The sequence below is a fragment of the Curcuma longa genome, chromosome 4 (assembly GCF_044706935.1).
Source record: "Curcuma longa cultivar G26 ecotype Majalengka, Jawa Barat chromosome 4, ITB_CL_G26_1.1, whole genome shotgun sequence".
Taxonomy (NCBI): Eukaryota; Viridiplantae; Streptophyta; class Magnoliopsida; order Zingiberales; family Zingiberaceae; genus Curcuma; species Curcuma longa.
The window spans coordinates 13,557,506-13,568,499 of NC_133864.1; the positions used below are offsets into that span (position 1 = coordinate 13,557,506).

General features: G+C 37.1%; 1 protein-coding gene across 1 annotated transcript; it reads left to right on the forward strand.

The window, feature by feature from the left end:
- The first annotated feature begins 1,503 nt into the window (after positions 1-1,503).
- Positions 1,504-9,050, forward strand: LOC141827831 (bifunctional nuclease 1-like). The gene is made up of 10 exons (XM_074715160.1): positions 1,504-1,600; positions 3,317-3,620; positions 4,103-4,273; positions 4,352-4,401; positions 4,487-4,543; positions 4,843-4,908; positions 4,985-5,059; positions 7,565-7,683; positions 8,359-8,450; positions 8,737-9,050. The coding sequence occupies exons 2-10, from the start codon at positions 3,326-3,328 to the stop codon at positions 8,787-8,789; spliced, it is 978 nt and encodes a 325-aa protein (XP_074571261.1). The 5' UTR covers positions 1,504-1,600; positions 3,317-3,325; the 3' UTR covers positions 8,790-9,050.
- Positions 9,051-10,994: the final 1,944 nt, after the last annotated feature.

A 10,994-nucleotide genomic window follows, 5' to 3' on the forward strand; every position in this document is an offset into this window, starting at 1 on the left:
TTTATCATGGATCCTCAATTTTATTAAATTTAATCTTGCCAATAATGTGATTTATGATAAGTCAGTTGCTAAAGTTTGGACTGATTTAAAGAAAAAATTCTCTTAAAAGGACTCTTAAAAGCTTTCTATACTAGCACTTTTGAATAAAAGATCTTGAAAAATTAAAATACTTTTTAGGAGAAGTGGCTATATCAAAATAAGAAATTATATATCACAATAAAAATACACATTAGATTTACTTACTGAGATGAGTCTTCTTGAAGCTGCTCCAATCAATTGTCCCATGAAATAAAATTTTAAATTCATACTAACAGATGAAGAAATCCTTAAAGATCCTTCACGATATTGAAGACTTATTGAAAAACTTATGTACTTAACATTTACTCGTCGAGATATCACTTATTCAATGCATCTCTTAGTTAGTTTATACATCATCCACACAAACCACATTTTGATGCAACTATTTGAACTTTAAGATATTTAAAGGGAACACCTGAGCAAAGTATTTTTCTTTCAAACAAAAATAACCTTAAATTAATTGGCTATTGTAATATTGATTGGGGAAGTTATCTTACTATAAGGCAATCAGTGTCTATATATTGTGTTTTCCTTATCCCTCTTTTATTTCTTGGAAGACAAATAAAACAAACAACAATTTCTTGTTCTTTTGTAAAGACAGAGTATAGAATGATAACAACAATTACATGTAAGTTAACTTGTTTGAAATATTTTTTATAGGATTTATTGTGTATCTTGTAGTTCAATCCGACATAAAAATTATGATATCTCAAAATTTATTTAATATTTACAGTTCGTATGCATAATTGGATAACAACTATAAAATTAAAATTGTTGTAATTATGTAATAATTCAATTATAGCAGTTATGAAATCGTAATTACTATAATATAATAATTATAATTTTAAATATCATAATAATAAAAACGTGTCTTGATCAATACCTAATAAATATCTGCATTCAAAGGAAAAATAAAGAAGCAAAGACGTGTATTGAATACTTTAAATATCTGCATTCAAAGAAAAAATAAATTCTGAAACTGAAAAGAATATAGAACAAGATTTTTATCCGGGATTCAGCTGCGTGGACACGTGCCGGCCATTAGCTGACCAAGGGAACCATTGTTGCACTGCTAGATATCTTCACCGGCGATTACCCGTTTTGTCTTGTTCGGTACGCTGACTGAAGATAAACATTGCCCTCAGATGCTTCTAAATTCCCAACTCTGCTGCCCTGCAGCTAGTTAGAAGTAGACTTATGCAAGGGCAATTATGTCTTTTAAGTTCAGTGGAATCTTTCAGAACTGCGGTGGAAAACGATGGCGTAGGACAGGGAACAAAAGCACTGGAAGTACAAAAATAACCTCATATAATTTCTATTTATCAGGAATAGGAAGGGTGTATCAGTAATATCGTACACCCTAACTCTGTTTCTACCTGATTATAACCAGAGGGTGGGAGGTTGGGAATGGGGCTTCGAATTTGGAATCTCGGCTCGTCGGAAAGCAGATTGTCCTTATATGGACTTGAGATAACCAGATTCTTCTTCGCTCCAGTTTGATTGGCAATTTCAGAAACTCTAGGTATTTTTGTTCATCGATCCTCTTACCCTTTTTTGTCTGGTTAATCGGCGCTCTTTTGATCTTTGTAGTCGCCTGTTTAGTGCCCGATATGTAGTTGCCTAAGTGGCTTTTGCGGTAGGCCTGAGGTGTTCGTGTTCCTTTTCCGAAAAGGAAGATGTCCCCGTTTTTTGACATCCACTGAAAGATTGTTACGTTTAATGAAACATTGCAATTAGTCCTCGATCCTGTTGTAGTAGTTTAATATCGTGGCATTTTTTCTGGATCATGTTGTGTATGATCCCAGTGTGCATAAATTGACCGGATCCTTCGCGATTCAGGTTAAATTGTAGAAAAGAATCGCCTTTATATACGTTTTTATTTATTTTGAGAACTACGGATGATGACAAGGATCACAGTATGGCTACGGAAATAATTTAGAAAGAAGCTTAAACAAACAAATTGCGAGAACCAAGGGTTGGTAAGTAAAATATGTGCTATTATTGCACTTTGGATTGAGTGCGTTTTCCTGGTTACTTGATCCTTGACTCCTTGTTAATACAGTTTTTAAAATTTTTATATGGCAGTCAGAATTTGTTAGAATTGGCTAATATTGAATCTAAGTTGAAAAAAGCCAAACTATCTCATGAGTGGGAAAGATCATAAAAGACGTAGTGCTATAAATCATTCCATTGTGACTGCTTTAAATTGTGATATTTGCAGTGCAACAATTACAGCTAAGCAATGCAAGTTTGCTGAGTTGGTTTCTTTATTTCCAGATAAGGAACAGTAGGACAGAGACATTCTATGCGGTCTTGTATATGGATTAGATTGCATTTGTTTCTTGAAATTCTCAGTTAAGATGTTACTAGGACATAAAGAAGCAAAGGAAGTTTTATCCCCTTGACCATTCTTATGAATATTCTGTCATTGAAATTCTGCTAAGTGCTTCTTGAGAAAGTATTTAGATGCGATGGTGGGAAATTTGTTGCTAACCAGATGGTATAATCAGTTTGACTTGTCTTTTCAGGGGGACTGAAACAAGATGGTTTAAAAAGTTGATGTGATGGTAGAAAACCTTCTCAAAAAGCTTCCTATCTTACTCTTTCTAATCCGAAAGCTACATTAAGCCTTCTTCCTTTTCATGTACCCTAGATGATCTTGGTCTACAGTCTGTCCAAAGTGAAGTAGTGATTGCTAAAAATTTATTCAACTTTGTTTTTATATCCCATCTCCAAATTAGATTGGATTAATAAATTTTTTTGGCAAACGTTCTTGAAGAATCTACTTTGTTTGTTGTAGTGATCTACATGAAATCATGTGATAATTTGGTCTGTCTTTGGAATTGCATGAGTCTGACATTATATATTGAGAATCCAACAAATGAGAAGCTATGCACTACAACTTGGGAGCTTTGCTTGACAATTTATATTTTTCATGCTAATATTTTGCTTTACAAGACATTTATGTTTCTACGTAAAATTATGTGATAATTTAGTCTTACTTTTGGACTTGAGTCTGACAATGTAACTTGAGAATCCACCAAATGAGGCTACAACTTTGGGGATTCACATTGCCTATTCATATTTTGGGCTAAGATTTTGCAAAACAAGGCATTTATGGTTATCTTTATCACAATGTTATATTTCACGATAATATGTAGTCTCTTATCACTGTTAATCTATCCTTTTTCCAATTAAGTTTTTGCATCATCATTAAAGTTTGATGCATGTCCTGAAGGATACTAAGATGGGAGTTCTAGAGGGAGCAATTAACTGCCTCGATATTCGTGCAAGTTACTCTGGAATATCTGGTTCTGTTATCACTAATCACAGCACAAAGGCTGTATCTATTGGCGGTTGGGGATACAAACCTAGATGCAAAAGCAAACTTCATGTTGGTGGCCTATCTTTTAAACCTTGTGGTAAGAAACAGTGGTGCATTCGTTGCAGTTTCAGTTCCTCCTCTGATGGTAATGGAAGCATGGCTGGCAATTTCAATGCAAATGATGAGGAGTATGTAAACTCTTCTGTGATCGAAGCTGGTAATATCCTTGAACTTGATTTTTTTTCTTTAGATATTTGAGGCTTGGCATATTTCTCTCTCACTGAAGATCTATATATTTATAGTTGGCTAAAAAATTTCCCATTTAACAGTTAACAGACTGAAGCCCTTATCTCCATAGGTATTTAATATATGTTTTTCTTTACTCTTCAGGTTAATATAGCTAGGTTTCAGTTATTCTAACTATATGATTTAAGGGGAAAAAGATGGATGATTTGGTGCTACTTATGCACTTCCTCAGCAAGGACAGGGCATTAGAATTTAGATCAACAAAGAATTTATTTTGGTTGTGTTGAACCTAGTGTTATAACCTTACAAGTCATTGAAAGTTGAAACTACTGTAATTCATTCATACTAACAATATTAGTTGATTTGTATTATTGTGGAAACTGTCCTGTAAGCTGAAGTCTTCTGATTTTTGTAAGGTTCATAGATTACATGATATTTCTGTTGGACAAGCAGTTCAGGTTAGAAGTGGATCAGATGGTTTTTTGATAAAAATGCGTGATGGTAGATACTTAAGGTGCACACATAATAGCCCCCAAGGTGGGAGCTCACTAGACTATGCTCCTCACCCCGCAATTGTGTTGAAGATGGAAGATGGAAGTGGTCTTCTGCTTCCTATTATCGTTAGTATGTATTTCCTTTGTTAGCTTCTTATAAATACTAGTTTTTCACCCCACAATGATTCTTAAATTTCTTTATTTCCAGTGGAAATGCCTAGTGTTTTGCTGATGGCTGCGATTCGGGATGTTCCGATTGTAAGACTGCATTTTTTGGATTATTGTGATCATCAATTCGTACATTCTGGAAAAGAATAATATTTGATATATGTTTATTTATCAGGCTAGACCAACTTTTTATCAAGTAGTCAAACTGATGATTGACGAGCTAGGGTGGGTGGTAAGTTGATGTATTCCTAGTCACTTGAAATCCTTCATCCTTTGTGTTTGAGTACAATTTGAAAGGTGCCTAAGATATTTTTTCAATAACATATTGTAGTATTTAGGCTATAGTCAAACTTTGTTGTGCAGACTCCACGTTTGTACCTTTTGGATCTTTTTTCTTGACAGTTAAGTCAGTTGCTTATACCGAACATAGCATCTGATTAGCCAGTTTTTGTTTTGTTTTTCTTCTCCACTTGCAGTTTTAAGTTTTTATTTCTTGTAAACCTATTGATGAAATGACACTGCTTGTAACAGGTTAAAGTTGTTAGGGTCACCAAGAGAGTGAATGAGGCTTACTTTGCTCAGCTGTATCTCTCAAAGGTCTATATCACTATATGGTTTTTGCTATCGACTTTATAGTGAATGGATTCTGAAGTAACACTTTCTTCATGTGTAGGTAGGCAATGAAAAAGAGATTATTAGCTTTGATTTGAGACCTTCTGATGCCATAAATCTGGCTGTTCGATGTAAGGTTTGTTCTAGCTCTCAAAAACTTGAATCTAGGTAATCTTGCAGCATAATTTAGCATCAATATCTAGAGATTTGTAAATTTTCTGATTAAGATTCCTATATTCGTAATGTTGGAAAGGGTTCAATCTTTGGACTTGCCAAACTTCTTTCCTTCAGAAATTGGTATTGTCTAATATCTGGTGGTGTTTGACAATTAGATTCCAACTCATTTGTTGCTTGATATGAAATTTGTGGCTGACCATCCTTTATTTAATGCAAATTGATAAGAGGATTGTGTTTGGACCGGTGCGAGCTAGAAGAAGGGGGGGGGGGGGGGGGGGGGGGGGGGGGGGAGTGAATAGCTCCTTTCGATTCTTTCGTGTTTGTTCGATAGTTGTGCTCGTCTACAAAGCGTTAATGCGCAGTGGAAGATAAAAGCGTAAAACAATGTAAACACATGCATAAAAATCAAGATTTTACTTAGTTCGGAACCTCTAGTTCCTACTCTAAGGCCTAGTTCTAGCGATGCTAGCACCATTAAATTTTCTCCTTCTCAAATACCTTCCGGAGGTGGAGAAACCTCTTACAACTTTTTCTTGAAACAAATACAAGCAATACAAGATATAAAAGCAAATACAATGAAAGTAAACTATTTTACACAAATCTTGCTTTTGATCACTATTGATTGCTTTAGGATGTTTTTTGTTGGTCCGGAAATGCAGCAACACTTCATTCTCAAACCCTCAAAAAATCAGCGGCTTCAAATCCCTTGAAATCCTCTTTTATGGAGTTGTCGTTGGGTTGATTTCCGCCTATCAGTCGATTGTCAGTTTTCATCAATCGACTGTCCCGTTGAATTTGACATTTGCACCTGTAGAACAACTCTTTCCAACTCAATTTGACCACTATCAGTTGACTACTAAACCTCATTAATCGACTAATAGGCAATTAGTCGAATTTTTAGTCGATTTCTGAACTTTCTGTTCGCTGCTACAGTGCCATCAGTCGATTGCTAAACTCTAGCAATCAATTACTAAACCCTAGCAATCGATTGCTACCTCAACAGTCGAACTAAACAATCGATTTTGTAATATTCCGTTTGCTGTTACAGTGCCAACAAGCAATTGCTAAAACTCATCAATCGACTGGTATTGTGGTAGAAATCCTAAACCCCGACACTATAGCAAACCCCCAAAAATACTATAGCAATCCTAATTACTGTAGCAAATCCTAAATTTTAAGGTATGTGATTTGTAGCAAACCCCAAAACAATGTAGCAACTCTAATATTGTAGCAAACTTTAATTACTGTAGCAAATCTTAAAAAACCTCTCAAATCTCAAATTTGGTATTTAGAGTCTATTGATCGATCGATATATTCTATCAATCGACTGATACTCCTTTTAGCCTTACCAAGGTTGGATTCTTGTCTTGCTTAATATCCGGTTGTCCTTAATTTACTAGGACTTTATTTGTCTGACATCCGATCAATCCTTGACCTACCGAAACTTCACACGTTTACCATCCGGTCACCCTTGACTTGCCAGGACTTCTCCTATGCCAAATATTTGATCTTTCTTGCTTGTTTGGACTTCCACACTCACTTAATATCTGGTCCTCCACTTTCATCCATCTATGATCTACTTGGATTTCATCCATCTCATGCTAAGTGTTTGGTCAACCTTGACTGACTTGGACTTTACTTTTCATGTCAAGTGTTCGGTCCTTCATGGCTTACTTGGACTTCACTTCTCATGCCAAGTGTCCGGTCAATGTGACCGACTTAGACTTCTTATCTCATGTCAACTCTCTGTTAGACTTCCGACCATCAAGTGTCCAGTTAATCATGACGCACTTGGACTTCTCACATCTCATGTCAACTTCCTGTTGAATTTCTGACCGTTAAGTGTCGGGTTAACCATTGACCAACTTGGACTTCTCCACCGTCAATTATCTAGTCATCATCTATTTGACTCTTGCTCAACCAACTAACATATCGATCAAACTTCTAAATCCAATTCGAGTCAACTCAAGCTTGGTCAACCTGGACCCGATTGCACCAACAATCTTTCTTTTTTATGTTTGACAGTATATTTAAGTTAGGCTAATTCATTAGTCCAAAAGTCCTATTTCTCATGCCAAGGCATGAATGAAAGTTTCCTAACTTGAACTTTTCAAATTGGCATACCATAGCCATAAACCTGATGGGTGTCTAGAACCAGAAAATCCATTGGCAAAGCATCAGAATGCTGGAAATGACTGCTTAAAATAATATTTTCCATCTAAGTTGTGCTGTGGATTTAATTGATTTGTTTCTTCTTACTTGATTAGTTAATCATTGTTTAGATAGCCACTAAATAACTTGAATTTTATTTCTGTTAGTGAAAACCTATGTTGGTTAATCTGTCCATGACACGCTTACTGTCTAACATTTTTTTTTGCTTGGTGCAATTCTTATTCCGTACAGCATGTAATTTGAAGATATGCTTAATGTTTGTATGTGCTTGCGTGTGGTTTCACTTATGCAGGTTCCCATACAAGTCAACAGACATCTTGCCTTCATTGATGGGTTGAGAGTTGTTGAGCCTAGCAAGCCAGTAATGCAGGCTCCTCCATCAGATGGAATGCTGTTTATGGAATTTGATAGGTACAGACATCTTGTATTTATGTTGAAACCGTAAAGAGATCTTCTTTCAATCCAAATTTTGCATCCCAGCAGTATCTTACTGTTTTTTTCTTTAGACAAGTTTTTGGTCTTCCTCCCCCGTGTAAAACTTATCTCCATTCCCTTTTATCATAAGCTGCATATGGAAAAGTTTCACTGCTATGATTTGGTCCTAGGATTGTTTCTAATGGCTGAAGATCAATTAGTTTTGTTTTTCTTCCATGATCATTATAAGATTGCTAGAATGAATGTGTGAGAGTGAAAAGATAAATAGAAGTACTATTACTCTGCAGGAGCAGTTAGATGTTATTCCAATACATGCTAATATTAGAGAAAATAAATTTAGATGATATGAACATGTTGAATCATACCCAACTAATTTTGTAATTAGGCAAGTTAAATTAATTAGGAATAAACATATGATGGATAAAGAGGAGAAAAAAAATCTACTTCTATACAATTAAAACCGATTTGAAAGATCAAAGTAATAACCAGTTATATTTCCTTGTTCAATAGCGTGATCAGATCTGTAACCTATGTCACAGTTGAGACAATTCGTTTTGCATTTTGTTTTTCTAATTCGTTGTTTTCTGCCTTTTTTTTTTCACATGTCTTTTTCTTAAGGTCTTGATACAATTCACTTGTTTCTCCAACCAGGCCTGATGGTCAGCCCTGCATGGAGACGGAAGAGTTCGGGTTGATACGAAACATGTTGACTGCAGCTATTGAGGAACGTTACAAAGATGCTGGTAAAACACGTTTACTATTATTACTTTGTCATGTTGCAGATTACACTATTATAGTACTTGGTTGACAAATAAGAAGTTGCCTGAGATGTTTTGACCTTTTTCATTGTCTAAAAATGCCTCATAAAGGGCCATATAAATTCTAATATACATAATCTGACCCCCAAGGCACTTAGATTGCTCGTTGCGTTGCAGTAGGGGCGATGGAAATTAACCAAACCAACCCAAACTGCATAGCAGCCTATTAACTTGTCCATGCTTATTATTCTAATTTCTTGACATCTTGCAGCTCAGTGGAGGGACCAGCTTCATCAGCTCAGGAAGAAAAAGAACTGGACATGAGAGGTTTCACTGCAATCCTATACTCCCGTTTGAAATTTCAGAGCTTCACTGCACATACTTGATGTAAGTAACAGATGGACAACAATCTTGTGAATATGGTTCTAGTGTTTAAATCCATGTTGGCAGCATTTGCCAGATATATGTTCATATATCAGTGTATAACGTTGGGACCTGATTGCTGGGAGTCAATGGCTCTCTGCCGATCTATACGTTTCACATCCACTGTTTGGCTACTTAGCATGCAAGTGTTGACAAATTGTATCATTTTTTACTAGTTTTACCTCCATTTCAAAATGGGACTGTTCCCTGGATGCCCAACTCGCAACAAATTGCAGTTGATATCTGGGAAAAGGAGATAAAGAGAAAGGGAAAAGCTTCTTCCCTTCAAAGTAAAAGTGACAAATTACTAATTAGCGGACTGATTCACTGATTGAGTGAGCAGTGAGTATATCATTAGAATTTAGTTTAATATGCAGAGAAAGTGATTGAACGTGGTGAGTATGCCCCCATAATTTTATATTTTTAGGCTTATTTCTTCTGCTAGCCAACCATCTCGTCCTTCAGTATGGTTTTGCCAGAGTTGCAAAGTGGTTGGTTATTAATGTTCCCTCAGTGGCACACTGACAACTCGTGAGAAGGTAGTCTCTGACCATTCCATGCCACTATCTGCTGGAAATGATGGTCTTCCTTCGTAACGTCTACAATTGATTGTGTTTTGTGAATGTGATAATCTGATCGAGTTTTTTAAAAGTTTACTAAGAGTTTGGATGAAGATGGCCGCTTATGTATAAGATTTTGTTTCAAAATCAATAATTTTGATAAACTTGGTTTTTATTGTTTTTACATGATTTTGATTGTATTGATCGACATAATTTTCTGCTAAATTTCTATTGAAATCTTTGTCGCTCTCGTCAGTCACGTTGAAACGGAAAAGACCTCCAATTTTGGGGTCTGCATCCATATTCCATGACAAAGGAGGAAGTTACAATCAGAGAATTAATTCCACCCATAATTTCCTGTGAAATATTTGATTTACTTTCTATCTCACTGTTCCTAAATTAACTCGATCTTATTTTGTTTATGCATTCCTGCTGTTCTATTAAGAAAAATTTCATCATGTCTGCAGCCTGAAGATAATATAACATTCTTGCGACTTCACGTAGGCGACACGAAGAAACATACTTTTATTTGGAAATATTCTTCAATGCTATTATAAACTACAGTACCACCAAACGCTAAGGTACACGAGCATTTACGATGAAGGCGATCAATGCTCAACCTCAATTAAGGGATCGTGGCAAATGGTGACCCATCAGTGATCAACCCATGCTGCAGAGTTGCAGTACCTACAGTTCCATCCTCACTCCATCCTCGATTCAATTTCGTCAGGCATGATTCAACTGTGCCCTGAACAGAGCCTATGTCACTAGTATCAGCACACCCTACACTCCATCCTCACGTCAACTGTGGTCAGTACCACTACCACCCCATCCATCCATCCATCCTGCTCTAAACAAAACTACTGCAGCGAAAAGGAGGCGAGAGTGATGGTGACTGTTGATCCTGGATTTCCCTTCTATCTAATCTGTTCCCCATCCAAAGTTATATGCCAAGCTTGTCATTTGCCATGCAGGGCCGATGAAAGATCCTGGATTTTGGCATTCTGAAGGCTCGAGGTTAACTTCGATGGCTGAACTGGACTCTGCTAATCCTCGCAGAAGGTGAACCGGCGCTGCGCGACGAGTAAATTTGGTCGCCTGCAGGCTCTGGAGTAGTTCAGACGGCTGGGCAACTTGCTGCGGAAGCAAGCACTAGCTTGCACGATGTTTGATCAGGCAGTGGGCCAGGCCGGGCCATGCCGTTGGCAGCCCGAGACCGCCAGGCAGCACGCACGCAGCGCGACACGCCTCGGCCGCGCTGGCTCGTCTCTGCACGCGCGTCAACGCGTGCGCGCAAGCAGGCAGAGCTTGCGACGGTGCCCTGTTCAAAATGAGCCCTGCCTTCTATGCCCGCACCCGCCCAGCAAACCCCACACACACCCACAGGCCACAGCAATGGCTGGCTGGCTGGCTTGCCTGGCTTCTCTCTCATTGGCATTCACGTCTTCTTTTCTCTTGTCTCGAGAAAATAGAAAAAAAAAAGGAAGAGGAACGAGGAAGAAAGAGAAAGGGAAAAAAACAAGGAAAAGGAATAAAGCAGACAGGC